The 17,745-nt window shown below is 48.9% G+C and overlaps 2 protein-coding genes and 1 pseudogene across 5 annotated transcripts in view; 1 reads left to right on the forward strand and 2 right to left on the reverse strand.

Moving 5' to 3' along the window:
• Nucleotides 1-2,960, reverse strand: part of LOC144152920 (sodium-coupled monocarboxylate transporter 2-like) — a 73,536-nt gene extending 70,576 nt beyond the window's left edge. For 3 of the 4 annotated variants that reach the window (XM_077684501.1, XM_077684509.1, XM_077684493.1), the window contains exon 1: nt 2,422-2,960. In XM_077684501.1, coding sequence (XP_077540627.1) covers nt 2,422-2,754 — 333 coding nt within the window. In that variant the 5' untranslated portion in view covers nt 2,755-2,960. The remainder of the gene's footprint in view (nt 1-2,421) is intronic. The other variant, XM_077684518.1, reaches the window with a different exon arrangement.
• A 9,991-nt stretch (nt 2,961-12,951) lies between these two features.
• LOC144170571 (uncharacterized) lies at nt 12,952-14,785 on the forward strand. Its single transcript, XM_077700450.1, has 3 exons — nt 12,952-13,400; nt 13,945-14,051; nt 14,628-14,785. Exons 1-3 carry the CDS (start codon nt 13,072-13,074, stop codon nt 14,783-14,785), a joined length of 594 nt encoding a protein of 197 aa, XP_077556576.1. The 5' UTR covers nt 12,952-13,071.
• Nucleotides 14,786-14,840: 55 nt separating this feature from the next.
• On the reverse strand, nt 14,841-17,156 carry LOC144170562 (uncharacterized; annotated as a pseudogene).
• Nucleotides 17,157-17,745: the final 589 nt, after the last annotated feature.

Consider the following 17,745-nt stretch of genomic DNA (forward strand, 5'->3'; position numbering starts at 1 on the left):
GCGATGAGGCGTGCCGTAGGGAGGGCTCCGAATTAATTTTGACCACCTGGGGACCGTTAACGTGCGCCGAAATCTCGAACGCATGGGCGTTTTTACTTTTCGCCTCCATCAGAAAAGCGACTGCCGCCGCCGGGAACCGAACCCGCTTCCTTGGGCTCAGCACTCAGACAGCGCAGCTGGTTAATGTTGGCAGTTGCATGAAACCATTACGCTAGGGGACCAGCCCTAAACAGACACAGTGAATGTAATAGGTCACCATTTGACACCGGCAAACGCTGAACGATACTCCTAAAAAGGCTCTGATACTCTTTAATAATACCATCTGACCCGCGATTAAAACGTGGCGAAAAGAAGCGTCCAGTACTTTGTATAGGTGGTCACGGGACGTCTGCACCAAATACTACGAAATACTACGGTTTATGGTCAACATAGATCTTAATAACTCGAAGGGTCTTCATTTTTAGCTGATTTCTTCAAATTCAGGGCATTAATTGCTCCCCAATGCGCGTCCACAAATAACACCGCTGCTTGTGATATTTCAACTGAATTCACAGGTGCTTGATAACGTGGGACTGAGACCATCCTAACTGGATCAAAACAAAGCTGTTGAATAGCTGTTTAAAATCTGTTGATAGTATGTTGAATAATAGGGGTGCTTGATTAGTATATTGGTTAGTATGTTGAGATAAAGGTGTTAAACACCGTTTTTAGGAGCAATATTTTTTTGCTCAACGTAGTCTCCGTTGAAGGGTACGCACTTAATCCACCGATATTCTACTGTTACGATCCGGTCACAAAATGATGTCCAGCGAAATACGCATTGATGGTGGTGATGGTATCTTCACTGGACGAAACGTTTCTCTCGCACAGCGGGATTTTCAAATTTAGGATTAAGAAGAAATCCCATGTGGCCCCACTTGGAGATTATGGGGACAGGGAACCTATTACAAGTCAAATAGATACAGTTTTTTTATTGTAGTGCCCAATTTGAGGGGTAGGGCATTCTCTTCAGTAAGTGGCCACTCTTGGCCTACCGCTAGAAAGTGCAACACCCGTTCCCCAAAAAATTTTTGACGTCTAATTCTTTGTGAAGGTTTTCATGCACCCTTTCGGTTGAGATGTCTGCAATATCCGCAGTCTCGCACGGTGTCATTCTGCGGTAGTGCATAGCAATGTCATCTTCATTTTCCACGATGTCCGGCGTGGGGTCCTCAACTCGGCGTGAGAGAGTGCTTCATCTTCAGTTGATGTGCGGCCACGTTTAAATTCACTCATTTGAATATGAACCACCTTCTGAAATAGCGCGCCGCTCAGTTTCATTTTTCCCAACTAGGCTTTCACCGGCCCAGGGTGCACCCCTTAACAACACATTTTTATCTCTGGCTGGAACTTGTCTCATTTGCTTTTCGTGACAAGTGCTGACATGCTCACTTAAAACGTATAGGTCGGACGTGAGCCACTTTAAACTTCTCGAGGATACTTGACCTGACCAAGACTGAGGAGCATCGCTTGCCAGTGATGACATCGAAAGACAAATTGTAGCGCCATCTTTTAGAAATTCACCAAACGTATCAACAAACCTCGTATCAGCTGCGCGAAGCGAATCCTGATGTACTGCCCAGAAAAGGTGACGCCTGATGCTTTATTAGAGCTTTCAGCCAGAAGAGAAGTATGTAGTCAGCCACATTTCGTGGTATTCAAAGGGAAGCACAAAACGTAGCTCATAACCATGTCTAACATTTTGGGAAACTGCATTACTTTCGCTAGTAACGCACTCAACTGTTCTGCAATGTTTCTTGTACACCTATCGGGCTTGCTCTGTGTTAAAATTATTCAAAAAGTTCTGGAGAGATGAGAGCTACCAAGCTTATAGGTAGGAACTTTTGGAGAATAATTGGATGCCTTGGAAATTTGCAGAGAGTTCTCCCTCATAGTTGGTACTTAAGGTGAAAGCTCGCTCATGTGAAATAGCGTCCTCATGGAACGGCTATGCCAGGTTTCCAAAAGAGACGCCCGACATAAGAAATTGCTTAATATGAGCGTTAGACCTTGCCGATTGCTTCAATGATTACAATTGAATCATTCCATGCGGCTGTCTTGAAGACAAAAAAAATCAGTTCTAGGAAAGGCTGGTAATTCATCACAAAAATGAGAGCTTCCTGGCTTTGCTGCAGCCATTCCTACTTGTTATTTACAATAAAAAACATCCACTTTTGCGGCAAAAGAGAAATGACCAGCACTGCCAAGTTGGTGGTACTTGTAATAGAAATGTGGCATCCTGGGGTCAGGTCTGAAACAGGACCGGCATCAGGGCATACAACAAAGCAGTAGTGCTTCTCGAAAATGCCAAGCCGTTCCACGAGAGAATAATTTGGCGCCCTCTGAGAGCCAGGGCCCTACAAAGTGTAAATGGGTACTTGCCTGAAATACAGATGTGACCTTGAGTTCGTACAGGACCGGGATGACAACTTTAGAGACAAATACGGCAATGAGAGGCACCGAGACGAAATTCCAGAGGTAGTGGAATCCGTAGGCGTAGTAGTGGGCGCTGAAGCCGATTATGCCGATTGCCGAAAGCATGGAGGCTAGTACAGAGCCAGCTAACGGAACGATGCGCAAACTCCTGCTGCCCAGGAACATTTCGTCAGTCGTGGCCTCCTTCCGCAGCCGTCGCAGGCAGGAGAAGTAGAGTCCGAATCCCAGGTTGGCACACATCAGCCCGCCGAACACCGCGTACTCGACGACGTTCGACATGGCTAAGCACTCCGCTGGCTCTGGTGGTTTCAACGCTGGAAAGGAAAAAACATCACCGACTTGACGGCGATGTCGGGAGCGCGAGGTGACCGCACGCGTGAAGCTCCTTCCCTGGCTGTCATGTCATGGGGAAACCCGGGTGAGATTCTCGCGAAGGCTGGCACGTTTCCGTAAACGCTGCGCGTGCTGTTGGCAATGCCCGACGCACCTGTATCGCGACCGGCTGCACTCGTGTCTTGAGAACGCGCACGCGTTTGCTCCTCTCACTCGTGGTACAGTTGCGCGGTGATCATTCATCGGACCGGTTAGCGCTACAGCTGGCGCGTGCGGAAATTCTTGATCTCCGATTGTCGCACGCCGCTTAATTGCTTGCTTTTCTCCCTCCTTGGAGGCAGGTTGCGGCTGCCAAGGCAAGGCACTGATACGGCAATACAACTGATGACTTTGACGACTAATGGAAACGGGGCTCAAATACACAACGCATGCTTCACAGACCGACTGGTCTATATATGGCATTTAGAAGGTTATCCGCGCGCAATGTGATTGCGGCTGGAGTAGGACATGTGAATGGCCCTGGCAAAAAAAGAATGCTACAACGTCATTACTCCTTAATGAAAAAGACCTTGGGATATTTAATCAAGGTAAGAAATGAAGCAACAATATGGCTGTGATAGGAACGCCGGGTACCTGCTGCGCGTGAAAAACTCAATTGGATTCTTTTGAGTCGCTTCAGTCTCAACGGTGCGTTCTGTATAATGTAGTAGTTGGTGCATGCAAGATTGCGGATTCCATTCCCAGCTGTTTTGGCTGTATTTGTGGTGAACAAGGAATTACAAAAGTAAGGAGATACCAGAGCCTGCGTTCGTTTTATTCAAGATTAGCTGGCTATACACTGATAAGAAATTTTTCGACGTGTTTAGGCAGCTTGGAAACTTACTGATCACGTTTTGCCAATTTTATCCACACATCATGGTGTGTGTAGTAAACGTTTTTTGGAGCAAAAGGGAAAGGAAAAAGGGTGGTGGTGAAGCGTCGGTAGTCCAGGATGCCTCTTGACCGGGCCGACTACATGGCCCGAGAAACCAAGGCCCTCTGGCGGGCCGGGTCCGGGCTGGTCAGCTCAGTCGCTCACTGCTCCAGGGTGGGGGAAGGGGTGGTTTATGGGAGTGGGGACAGGAGTATACGAGGTGGAATGTGGTGAGTGGGGTGCCGCAGTATTGGCATTGACGGGGGTAGATAGTGGGTGCGATCTGGTGGAGTATGACGTGATTGTAAAAGGTAGCGGTCTGAAGGCGACGATAGATTATGGCTTGCTGGTTGGTTAGGGAGTGGTGTGGAGGGGGGTAGACTCGGCGGGTAAGGGTGTAGTGGGACAGAAGGGCATTGTACGTATTATCAGTAGGAATTCGGAGGAGGTCGTGGTCGTTCGTGCGGGGTGACGGGATCACTTGACCATCGGTGGAGAATGCCCGGAAGTGCAGAGCTCGGGTGGTGACGTGGGCCGCTTCATTCCCCGGAAGGCTGGAGTATCCGGGAGTCCAGACGATCGTAACGGTGGTCTCGTCAGGTAGACGCTGGAGGAGTGGAATGGCGTGGGGTGGGGCTACACCTGCCTGGTAGAGGCGGCATGCCTGCTGTGAGTCGGAGACTACAGGGATGTGCGGATGCTTGGTGTGGGTGGTGGCTGCGAAGGCGATTGCCAGAGCTTCGGCAGTCTGTATTTTGTTGGTGTGCATGGTGGCAGCCGTGGAATATCGGCCAGCGTGATTTAGGGTGACCAAAGTTGGACGTAGAGTGCAGGAGTCATAATCGACGTCAGTATAACTGAGTCATCCGCGATCTTCTTTATGAGATAGCGGACCCGCGCTTCCAGACGGCCTCGGTTGAAGGTAGGATACATATGGCGCAGTATGAAGGAAACGTGGATACGGTGTTTGATGGTAGTTGAGAGACGTCGTGGTCGGTCTTGATTTAGCGGCGTAGGGTAGCCGAGCGTGCGGAGAACCGAATGTTCAGTTGGCATGAAGGTGAGGCGTTGAAGTTGGGAGTTTCTCTGAGCCTCCACAAGCTCTCCAAGGACGTTGTGTATTCCCAGCTTGAGCCGTTTGTCTGTAGAGGTGTAAATGGGGAGGCCAAGAGCCGTTTTGTAAGCTTTACGAATGAGGGCTTCAATTTTTGTGGTTTCTTGTGGTCGAAGATTGAGGTACGGTGTGGCATCGGTGATTTTGCTGATCAGTAGAGCTTGGACCAGACGACAAATTTCCGATTCTGTGAGGCCGTGATGTCGGCTGTGGATTCTGCGGATAAGATAGGTTAGGCGAGTAATGGATGTCTGGAGTTGCGGAAGGAGCGCCGTACCCGTGCCGTCCCGATGGATGGGGATGCCGAGGACGCGGAGGGTGGTCACCGAGGGTATAAGTTCGCCTTGAGTCGTCACTTCAGGATCAGGTGTGGGCGGAGGAGTGGGGCCACGTGATCGGGCCCACAGGATGAGCAGGGCTGATTTGGCAGGTTCACAGGTCAGGCCCCTGGGACACAGGTAGTTGACGGTGGTGTCTACAGCTTTTTGGAGGGCGTCTTGCTGTTCTCCACTGGAACCAGAGGTAGTCCAGAAAGTAATGTCGTCGGCGTATATAGCATGCTGCAGGTTGGGTATTTTGTTCAGAAGAGTAGGTAGGTCAAGTAATGCGATATTGAAAAGCAGGGGGGATATTACAGATCCTTGCCGTGTGGCCTTAGGGGGTGTTCTGATGATGGGCGAGGTTATACTTCCAAGCTTGATAGTAGCCGTGCGCTCTCCGAGAAAGTCTGAAACATAGTTGAAGGTGCGAGACCCGCAGTGGGTGACGTTGAGCTTGTCTGGAACCGTTTGGTGAGTAACGTTGTCAAATGCGCCTTTTGCGTCCAGCGCAAGGATGGTGCGAGGCGTGGTACGGCTGAGATGGTCTAGCACCTGCTCCTTAAGTTGTAAATGAATGTCCTGCGTGGACAGTGTGGTGCGAAAACCAAACAGTGTGAGTGGGTATAAATGCTTTTCTTCGAGGTAGTCGGTGGTCTAGCACCTGCTCCTTAAGTTGTAAATGAATGTTCTGCGTGGACAGTGTGGTGCGAAAACCAAACATTGTGAGTGGGTATAAATGCTTTTCTTCGAGGTAGTCGGTGAGGCGGTGATGTACAAGACGCTCGAACAGTTTGCCAATGCATGATGCCAGAGCGATCGGACGTAGTGATGTTAGCGAAACAGGTTTGTGGGGTTTGGGGTTTAAATTAATTTCCGAATGCTGCCACTGCTCTGGAAGGGTGCCCTTCGTCCAGTGAGTGTTCAACAGTTGCAAGAGGGAGTCGAGGTCAAGGATGTCGAGGTTACTAAGGAAGCGGTTTGTAATGCGATCTTTGCCAGGTTAGTTAGTTAGTTAGTTGATCTTTATTCGCATGAAGTAAATAAATGATGCTGGACGTCCGCATAAAAAGCCGACTAGATGACAGCTTGACGGAGCCGGAGACCCCCCCCCCCCCGTTTCTGGCCGCTTGAACAGCATTTGGAAACGTTGTCCGAAAATCAAACAATACTGTTCGTTACAGCAATCGGGTTTGTAGGAAATTATTAAAATATAGTGACACAGGAACATCATTAAATTACAGCATAAATGTAATTAAAATACAGTAGAAAATCACTAAAATACAGTGACACGGGGAAAACAACCACAGAAAGTGTGGGCTCGACGATTGCAATTAGTTACGTTTCAGATAAGTTAATATGACCTGTAATTCTTCCATGGTGAACGGGGCGTCGAGTGCGGTGTAAGTCTGGGTGGGGGGGTTGCGGGCGCGCCGATGAGGTTCGTCTGAGCTGCATGGAGCAAATATCTCGGGTGAAGAGAACTGTTTCGAATAAGCCTCTCTATTTGGTGAATACTCTGGGTACGGGAGGTGGGGCTGTCAAGTAGGTGGCGAAGTAGATGCCAGGTACGTTTAGAGCTGTTGCAACCGTGTCATCCCAGCGCTGACACCAGTTGTTGCGACCGGGCGGGGGCACCCGATCCGATCTCCGTGGCCTCCGACATACGAGGGGTAGCGTGTATGATGCGAGCGGCCAGCCGCTGTTGCAGCCGTGAAGAAGTCCAAAAGCCGTAGGCTAACGTAACTGTTTACTTCATAGCGAAAGGTGAGCCGAAGGCAAAAAAAAACAATGCCCCGACGGGCGAGGTTACAATACAGGACTCGAGCAGAGCGACAACATGGATTCGCTGCTCAAACAGGAATGAAATACAGTGCTTGGGCTGCTTCGATTTATACCCAAAAGCAGCAACGGTCAAAACGCCAACAAGTGGCAACACGCCACGAACGTCACAGACACACACAACGCTCTTTCCACAGTTCGTGAGTCATCGGTAGCCTCAGCGCACGTTGAGTCCGAGAGAGGGGAGAGAGTGTCCTTGAAACATGCTGAGACATGCCTCGCCGGGCCGGCAACCGTCGAAGTTTGAAGCGCGTTGAAAGCGAGGCGACTGGGCCGGGCATGTCGAGGCGTGAATGTATGACTCACCGACGTGCTGGCACCTGACGGCTGTGGGGCGCACGTCCAGGAAGCATGCCTGGGCGTGCCGCTGGCAACCGCCGGAGGCGCGTTGCAAAGCGAGGCGTCTGGCCCGGCATGTCGAGAGATGAAAGTATGATTTACCGACACGCTGGCTCCTGACGGCAGAAAGGCGCACGTGGTGGCTTCGCCGCCCAGCCGAGGAGTAATGCGGGAAAATACGGCGGCGTTGGCCGATTCGTAACAGAGCTTAGCGTGCCTTTGAGTTGGTCGCATGGCGAGAACCTGTTCTGCCGATGAAGCGTGTAGGCATATTCCTTCGCTTGGATAGAGAGGAGGGAAATGCGTTTCCTGAGTGTTTTATAGTGGCGCTGATGCTTCCAGTGTTTGGTGAGGTTGCGGAGCGCCTCCCAGATATGTAGCACGTGGCCGTCGACTGCTGGGTAATCGTCGGTAAGTGTCACTTCATGAGTACAGCGCTTGTCTTTTTGTTCGAGTGCCTCCGTCCAGGCATTGAGATCATCCATAATGGGTGGAAGGGCCTCGGCGTCCTTTCTGAAGGAGGGCCGGTCTGTTAGTTTGACAGTACCTCTGCTGAGTGGTTTCTTGTGCACCGGTAGCTGTATTGTGATGATAAAATGATCCCTGCCGAGGGTTTCCGAGTGGCAGGTCCAGTCGGTACGGGGGAGATTTTGGGACCATGTGAGGTCCGGAATGGTGTCACGAGTGACACCATTGCCGGTTCTAGTGGGCCTAGAAAGGTCAGTTTGTAACACAAGGTCGTGGTTGAGTGTGGCTCAGATTAAGGATGCACCTTTTTTTGTAGCCCGTGGGTAACACCAAGCAGGCTGAGGGGCGTTGAAGTCATGTTGCTAGATGTGAGTAGCAGCGTGCAGAACGTCCTCGATCGCGTGGAAGTTCTCCCTGGGACGGCTATATGTCCAGGATGTACGTGCTCGGGTGGAGTGGTTGGTGGGGCAGCAGTTCAACAAACGTGTTGGGGATCAGGAACAAACGATTGGGTAATCATTGCTGTGTGTGATTCTGTGATCTGTTTGACAGTTTGAGAGAGTTTCTCTTCCATGTTGGCGAGTATTCGTTCTAGGTCGACGGATAATGGTGGGGAAGGGGGCAGGGGTTTCACCGCAAGGTTTTGGATTTGCTTGGGGATTTCAGAGATCTGTTGGAGGACGACCTCGTTGGTTTTCTGTTGGGTGTGTGTAATGACTTGAGCGAAAGTGAACGGGGAGGGAGGTGGTGGGGAGAGGGGAGTGAATGGAGCAGAAGAGTGAGAAACTTTGGCTGACCAGCTTACCGGTTGGATGTCTGGCTGGGGTGCTTGTCGCGGTGGCCTTCTTGTTTGGAGGGGGGGGGGGGGGGCAGGGTCGGAAAGTCCACTTGAAATTCGAGGGGGCGGTGTTTCGGGTGTTGAGTGGCTGCATCTCGGTGGCACATCATGGTAATGCAAAATTTGGGGCACATTTGTCTGGCGCGTAACTTTGGCGCGTTAAATCGCGCAAACATCTCGATCAAGAGAGACACAAACTTTAATGTATAGAAAGACTGGATGATAGAATGATGTGATGATAAATAGAATGGATATAATGAATGAACGGTCGTCCTCAGGAACTGCTCTGGCCAGCTACTGTGCCTTGGGAGGTGGAGAGGAGTACAACGCATACCCCGCAGGCCTATAGGAGGTCCCTCTTGAAGAAGTCCAGGAGATTCGCTGTTCCCACAGTCTCTCTCTCTCTCTCTCTGTCTGTCTGTCTGTCTCTCTCTCTCTCTCTCTCTCTCTCACACACACACACACACACACACACACACTCACACACGCGCACACGCACGCACGCACAAACGCATACACACAAACGCACACGCACACACACAGCTCAGAGGTTAGGTGACGTAGCCTCCAGGCAACGCGCTCGTTCGTGACACGGGGCGGAGTGCGGTGTGACTCCAAGCGCATGGCTAGGGACAGAGTGAAATAACTGTGCTGCGAATGCCAAACGGAAAGAATAAGAAACTAAAAACTGCCTAAAAAAAATCTGAAACTAAAGAAACTAAAGAAATCTGAAAAAAGAAACTAAAAAAACTAAAAAAAAAACTAAAAACTAAAAACTGCAGTTAAAAGCCATAAGTATGTGCAGACAAGGCTCCTACCTAAAAGAGCTAACACTATCAGCGAAGAACTTGTGAAAGAAGTGAATAAGGCCCCGGTGATGCTAGTCACTTATTTCGCAGCGATACACAATTCAAAAGCGCTACCATCTACATCACCAACTACGTAATGGAAAGGCATCAAAAATTTTTTCAAGAAAACGAAACAACAAACTGAATACCTGCATAGAGGAATACCCTCATCACCTCCTAGAGAAGCAATCGACAGACCTGTGTAACAGCTCCTACAAGAAGCTCAGGATGAAGAAGCATGACAGCCCATCAGATACTTCCCCAGTTAACACAACAGTACCGTAGAGCGAAAGCTCACAGCAAACAGTACAGCTCACCAGTGAACAGAAATACCCTCATAAACTGCTAGAACACTTATGAACCAACTGCACGTAATAAGGCGGCAGCCCGTTGTTCAAGGACCACAGCAGCTCCAAAAGCAAAAAACTCGAAGGACCATTTCCCCTAAACGAACTAAAGCCAGCAATGCAAAATTGTAGACAAGCAGAAATCCAGGGATAAGGCTAAATCGCGACCACATGTCTCCTGAACCTGAGTGATGCAAATCCGGAATATTTGCGTTAACGTAATAAATACAAGGAAATCAAGGCTCCTAAACACAGTAAATGGAAAGCACGCACACTTTTCTCCCCCCAGAGCCGTGGAAAGAAATACGAGAGTTTTAGCTGACCGTTTTTCACGGTCCGCTCCGCTCCGATAGCAAGCGGGAGCGCCATTGCGCATGCGTGGCGCGCTTGGCCGCGAACGGCATTGGCTCCGGTTGCGCTGAGCGTGCCGCTGATACCGGAGCGGACCGTCGAAAACGGTTAGCTAAAACTCTCTATTAACGCATCCAAACTTATACCCATCCCAGGCACATCGAACACCTATAAGCTATTGGAGCGCAAGATACTGCGACGCTTACAAGAGCACTCTAAAGGACACTAACAAACCAACTAAGCTCTCCTTAGATTCTGACCCAAAATACCCACGCGGGACATCCTTCTGGCGCCATAGCCCTATACGAGGAAGTAATCAAGGGGCCCTGGACATCACAACTAAGAGCAATACTAGCTGCCGACATTTAAAAACATTGACAGCATAGCACAACGCCCTCTAAAACAAACTGCCTCAAAGAAACTGTAAACGCAATGTAGAACTACATATGTAGCTTCTTACAGAGCACAACATTCACCATGAAACTCGCCGACTATCAATCCGAGAAAAATCAACACCTCCAGAAAGGCATCCCTGAGGGAACGATTATTTCACCGACAAAATTCCCCTTTGTCGCGCTGAATACGCACAATGATTCAAGATATTCCAGAGCTTCAACACCTGATCTACCCATGCGACATCACTTTACGGTTGACACAAGGATTCCCACGATAAATTCAAGACTCGGTACAAGAAGCAGTCCAGGAACGCGAAACGGCAGTGGCTGAAATCGGACTAATGTGAAACCCAGATAAGTCTGGCCTCCTTCCACTACGTCACTTAAGGAGACACTGCCTTCGAAACATCAAGGCATCGACCAACAGCCCTTACTAATTGTCACGGAGATAAATATACTCGGTCTATACTTATGCACCAACGGGAAGGCGAACGCTTCCACAACGCACATAGTAAGACAATGTGACGAGTTCGTCCAAGTAGCAGAATAATCGCCAATACACACTCCCAGCCGACCTCCTAGAACTTCACTGCCCACTGATTGCATCACTAATCCGATTGGTCACTTCGCACAGCACTCTATGCAAGCAACACCATGAGGGATTAATCGCACTACCACCCCCCCCCCCCCCCAAGAAATCCACCAAGTTTCCTATTGCAGTCGCAATGAGTAGCACTCAACGCGTACATTTAAAATACCGGCCTTCACATAACGTCCCTATCCTACGAAGTATAACACCGGGACAAGACCTCCTAGTCCTACCACTCCTCAAAATCTTCCCCAATTATTCCCAAAAGAAGTAAAACTAAGTGAAACAATAAAAAACCAATAACTTTAGCTCCACCACAACATGAACACACGTTGAAAAATACTTCACCGGAAAGATCTGAGCAGTATACATACTGGCTCAAATGCCACGCACACCACGTGAAAGGCACGTCTTCACGGACACCAGCAATCATGACGGCCCATAGACATGGGTCGTCATGGGCGGTCATAGACATGGGCCTTGTTACAATAGAAGGCGAAAAATCAACAGGTGGCGACTCCTTCGCACTAGGAACCAAGGCAGAATTACACAGCAGGTCAAGCCTTGCAAAAATATGGACACGCCACCTAAACCACAAATATCTACATTGATTCCAAACAGTAATGCGCACGCATCCTGTATGACTACATTCCCCCACGCCTTGCGCTGTTTACAAAAAAAAAATCAAATGAAATGTCAGACTCCACTGGGCACACGGTTATGGCAGATTTGACAGCGCACAGCGGCCCGGGACCTACCCGAGGCTTCGCTATGCGTGCAGGCTATTTCATTGGGAATGGGGTGCTCGTCTTATAAAGATAGGAGACAAAGCCAGCAGTCAAGAAGGCCAAGGAAAGCCCAGGGGAATCACTTCGTCACTTACTTATTGAGTGGGAAAACAGGAATTTCGAAAAAAAAAAACGATACAGAAAATAATATACGGAAAGGGTTGCCGGAGTTCTTCACTGCAATGACACACTGTAAAGTTCGGAAACACGAAACAAAGAGAAAAATATTATTACGTGGCGGCAGTCACGCCGCGTCACTTCGCATACGTTGGGATCTGCGACCACCCATAGAGAATAGCTCGGGGCACAGTTCTGGCCCCCTTGGTGCGACAGGTTGCCTATAAGGGTTCATTGCCAGTAGCCTGCTCCTGACATGGCGTACACGCTCGAATGCATGGCGACCGCGGAGGACAAAATAAAGGTCCTATCCACCCAGAAGCTGTCTACGGCTCCTCAAGACAGGACACATTTACCAAGCCCACTTGGTTCCCTTTCATTCGGAGTAATACACCGAAAATTGGCGGGGGGCGCAGCGGCATCCGATGCGCCTAGCAGAGCACGGACGGTCATCCGAAGGTTATGTGCTCTAAATCCACACAAAGCGCATTGTTTTTTCCGTTTCTTTCTTTCCGAACATCTGTAAATTCCAATATTTAAAAATATAATAGAAGAACTATGCGCCCCATGTCGTCTTTGGTGTCAGCCGAAGTGTCCCAGTGCCGTTGGGTTACCGTACACGAGGACACAGGTTCGATCACGGCCGTAGGGATCGTGTTAATCCGTAAGCCTTCTTTACCGAGTACCCCACAGTAAAACGCCCTGCATTGGGAAAAATGCACAATGGACCTTTTCCGGGTTGAAAGGGCGCCTCTAGCGGCGACTGCGGGAACCACGTTTGATGGCTCACGGCTGGGCTGGCCGGTCTGGAGGAGTGGCGAACGCACACTTTCATTGCGCGCCCGCCGCTCCTCCAGCCCGGCCGTGGATGGCTATCGGTTCTCCCCCGCCCGTAGCGACAGCACAGCGTGTTACCCCCTGTTCTCTCGTTTTCCTAGCTGCAAACTGAACGTGGACTGATTTTTTACACAGTGTGTATTTCGGGACAGTCTACATCATGTTGCCGATTGAGAACTTCACGAAGTTTCATGATCCAGGAGGAAATTGGAGCGACGACTTGTCGTTTGTGCCCGCGATCAGCCGCAGTGTGATTGACGGCCACTTCGGTGACCGCCAGTTAGGCAAGGGTTGGGCGATGAAAGAAGAGCTGTACATTCGCCGCATTGTGTGCTCCATCTACAAGCATTCCCCTGGGTGTGAGTTTGTTGCAGTGAGGAGCATATGCCTCTGCTCGATGAAGCCCGGCCACTACCGACAGCTAGCCGCGCTTCAAGATGTGGCTGGCTCAGCGAAGGTTGTCCAAGCACATTGCGACTGCGTCGCGGGGTGAGTACATCCTTTTATTACGCGTACGGAAAACAAAACCGCTTTTCATGTGTAACGTATTTCAGCGTTAGTTGCGTCAGGGGTTTCACGCTGAGGAAATGTTTGCGTTTAACGGTAGTAACAAAACAGTTTAGGTAAAGAGCTAGTTGGCGTCTCGTCGCACGCATCCTAATGAGTGCGATTGCCGGCAGATATACTGATTTAAATACTTCAGCTGCGTCTTCGTTCGCGTTTTATTTTCTCGGCCAGCGGAAGTAGGATTACTTGAGTTTTGTAAGCTGCTTGAAGGGACTGGGTCACTTCTGCATTTTACATTACCATTTTTTTTCATTTGATGGCTGTTGTTTTTCATGTTAGATATACCAGATATACAGATGTACTGATACAAATATTCCAGTTCAGTAAAATAATGGATTGGAATTAATGGTTTACCAATGCTTTTTATTGAAGTATCTAATCTTTCGGGGTTGCAAAACACCGCGAACGCGTTGCATAAGCTTCATACTGCACCACTTTTTCACATCTTTTAAATGTCCAATCGCAGGCTGGACCAAAGGTGTCAACACATTGCTGCATTGTTGATGGCAATACGCAGCATCCAGACACCGTCTTGCACCCAGGTGCCAGCCCGATGGTTGGCCCCAACACAAGGTGAGAACATTTGTACGTGCATAATATGTGAATGTGCATATCACCATACATTACACACTGAATCTGTGGGCAAGTAAGGACGACACTGACCAGTAAACAACTTGCAACTGGTGAAAGCTTTAGGTGGAGTCAACGGAATGTAATACGTACTCCAAAATTTGGAAATGATAAACGGTTATGCCGAAAACAACATTAACAAGGTTTTTTATTCACTCTGCCGACACAAAACTCTGTTTCGCATTGAGCCTCACGTTCGGTTTTCATATTTTTCTGTACTGACTAAAGCAGCACCAAATGCAAAAAAAAAACACGTTTCCATCTACAGACGTACAGCTTCAAACATTTTTCAGTTTAAAACCTAATGACGTGCTGCAGCATGCAGTACTTTTTTCACTGTGGTATAGTGTATTGCGATGGACCCGTCCAGTCGCAAGGGAGGAACGCCAAGGAGGAATGAATGCACATTTATTTCAAAAGCACTTGATATAAGCCAGCATTATCACACGCAACTCACTTGGAAACATGATTAGCAATGGTGGAGTAGCACTTATACAAAACCTGTTTTTTTTTTTCCAGGTCAGAATCGTTTGCCAACAACACCACTGCAAGAAATCCCATTCCGGAAACACGTCGTCAACAAGGCTGTGCCAGCAAAAAAAAAAGAGAAAACTGGTGCATGGACCCCAACCACATGGACAAGACCTGGCAGACTTTGCCGACAAGATGGCTCGTGACGCCCCGGATCTCCTCTGGAACCGCTACCGAGAAGGAAGACCTGCGCCACTGCAAAATGCGAGCTGTGTCGCTGACACGGAAGACCTGCACTCAAAGAAGTGTTTGTAGTTGTGTGACGAGTATTTTGAAGGGGAGTGCCGTTAACTGCCGCCAAAAGGTTTGAGGTATGCGAGCGCACTGTTGGTCAGAGTGCCAATCCAGAGTGGCACAAGGGTCGGCCGTCTCACAGCCTCAAATTTTCGAAGAGCGTTACACTGCCACAAGCCTGATGGGCTTGTGAAGGATATTCTATATCCCGCAAAAAACCGCTCAAGACCGATAACCCCCGGATGTACGGCCTCAAAAATGAAGTGGCAGCTGTAGATAGCTACATCACCTTAATGAGGCTGTACGAAAAGAACATTGAAGTCGCTGAAACTGGACTACATGTCCATGAGGTTTACATTTGTGTTGCAGCATCGCCTGGCAGAGTAGTAAGGGATGGCAATGAACTTGGCCTTCTCGAGGTCAAGTGCCCAGCTACGAAAGCAGGAATAGCAGTTAGCATTGCTTTTCAAGACAGGAACTTTTGTGCGCAGTTTGTTAATGGTTCAATAACTTTGAAGCGTGACCACGCATACTTCTACCAGGCTCAAGGCCAGCTTGCTGTCACGAAGAAGCCATGGTGCGACTTCGTCATATTCACCAACTGCAGCGACTTGCAAAACGCTATATCCGTGGAACGGATTTACTTTGATGAAGAGCTGTGGAGGGGTATCTTGAAATTCCTGGTATACTTCTACAAAGCTGCCATCATTCCAGAGCTGATCACACGGCGCGTCAAACGTCTCGGCTTTCTGCATACCACTGGTGCCGGCTACGCTTCCTTCAAGCGCTACAAAGAAGGCTTCAATATCATTGACCATCACGACGAGGCACTAAAGCTGACCCTGAGGAAGCTCAAGTAACCACTTGTCAAGTTGCACAATAGCTCATTTGCATGTTAAATAAAGCATACATCCATCACTTGACCATGTTTTCTGCATAGGTTGCTATTCACAATCTTCAGACGCTTGCTCCCTTTCATTGTTTATCATGGCCCTCTGAAGTTGCTCAGTAAAGCACATGTCGTAAAGACAGCATCTGCTAGATCCAACATATTAATCGGGTACGGCTTGTCAAAGATGTGGAACTCCTTTATTCTGCGAATAACCCTCTCGATGTGCACTCTTGCACTTGCAACATTTTGCGTCGCTTCAACATCACGTGCACTCATCTGAGCTTCACCTGGAACCCTGAAGGGGGGAATATGAATGGCAACTCCTTGCGGCAACAGGTCGTCTACTTTAAATCCTTTGTCCACCATGACGCCACCACCTAGCTCAAGGAGGTCAAGTACAGCAGACTGATGTACAATGGCCCTGTCACTAGTGCTCCCACCGTACATTGCCGACACAAAACTTACATAGCAATCTGGTGTCGCACCGACCAAACACTTCATTGTATTGGCGTATTTGTAATGGGAAAATGTGTGTCTCTGTGCGACAAGACTGGAAGGCTTCTGAATGCGAACTTCCGTTGTGTCAAGGATTATACGCGCATTTGGGAAGCGCCGGAAATGCCAAGGAATGTACTACTGCACTTCTTCCAGTGTGGGAAAGCTCGTCATGGTAGTGAGTTCTCGCTGCAGCACAAGAATCCACTGCGCAAACATGCGGCTAAAGACTGCCATAGAAACAGAAAAGTTTCGACAGATCTCCTTGGTTCCCATGCCCGGGTGCAATCGCACCAAAACCATAAAAAACTGCTCCTCAAGGCTGTGCGACTTCTTGTCAGTATTTTCTCTAAGGGGTGAATTTCTGCTAGACACGAAGTGCAAAATGTGCTCAAACACTGCCAGAGATGGCAAGCCCGTGTAATATAGCATATCCTTTGTTGTCTTCATGTTGCGCACAGACAGCTGGGAAGCCTTAATCCCATAGTAACAATTTTGCCACTGCTTTGCATTCTCTCGGGCGTCACTGAGTTGAGATTCTAGTTTTGCTGATTTTTCCCTTTCAGCCGAGAGAAGGGCTTCCACAAGAATGCGTTGCAACGCAAAATCATCTACTTGGCAACCTTTCTCTAACATGCTTTCTTCACCCGAAGGCGAAGTCACCTCCACATGACCTTCAGCCGGTGGTCCACTGCTCAACGGTGTCTGCGCTACACTTTCTCCGGTTGGGGACAGGTTCCCCGAAAGAGGAGTTGACGGCGAAAAATGAGCATTCTCCGCTGCACCATCTGTTGATGGTCTAGTCAAATCAGCCTGTCGTCCATGCAGAGGCCGTGTAGTGTCAGGGTCCCCAGTTGACTGGCTCGATCCTTGGCAGTTGTGGCGGGCAGCTGCTTCTGAGCCTGCGTGAACACACAAACGTGTGTCAACGGGGATGTGTTAGAAAAAGTCAAAAGCAGTATTTGCCACAAAACATGAGAAAATTTAGTGACAGCGTAAAATGTGTAATGATCTTGGTCCTCTCTAAAAAAATATTTAATTTGTCCACAAATGCTACTTGTTCCAGTATTTATTTGGTACATAGTGAACAAACAGCTGCGTTCATACCTCTCGAATGAGAAACGACAGACGTAAGTATAATCCAGTGTAAACGCAAACTTACTTTGTCTCTTCTGGGATCTCTGAAAACGGGAAACAGCCGAGGCATGGCTCGCTTTCTTGGGCTTGAATATTGACGGCACGTAGTCCGGGTGGGCTGGAAAACACGAAGGCTCACCTGAGAAAAAAAAAGAAATAACGGCTGTGAGATTTCAAACTGCGCGCTGCCAGCGACAAGTAAAATAAATATGCCGAGGCTGCGATCGCATATCACCCACCACTCATTCCCCCAAAGCGTGCATTAATGATAGCGCCAGCCACCCGTTTTCCTAATGATAATAATAGATGGTATCGTTCACGGCAATCAAAAGACAGGAGCGGAAGCTG

The sequence above is a fragment of the Haemaphysalis longicornis genome, unplaced genomic scaffold, assembly GCF_048455015.1.
Source record: "Haemaphysalis longicornis isolate Haplotype H1 unplaced genomic scaffold, Haemaphysalis longicornis Haplotype H1 scaffold_1, whole genome shotgun sequence".
Lineage (NCBI taxonomy): Eukaryota > Metazoa > Arthropoda > Arachnida > Ixodida > Ixodidae > Haemaphysalis > Haemaphysalis longicornis.

What these genes read in the sequence shown, in the direction of transcription:
- LOC144170571 (XM_077700450.1), top strand. Translation starts at nt 13,072, where the DNA reads ATGTTGCCGATTGAGAACTTCACGAAGTTTCATGATCCAGGAGGAAAT. An exon ending in CATTGCGACTGCGTCGCGGG is followed by an intron (nt 13,401 to 13,944) that starts GTGAGTACATCC and finishes GTCCAATCGCAG; the next exon opens with GCTGGACCAAAGGTGTCAAC. An exon ending in ATGGTTGGCCCCAACACAAG is followed by an intron (nt 14,052 to 14,627) that starts GTGAGAACATTT and finishes TTTTTTTTCCAG; the next exon opens with GTCAGAATCGTTTGCCAACA.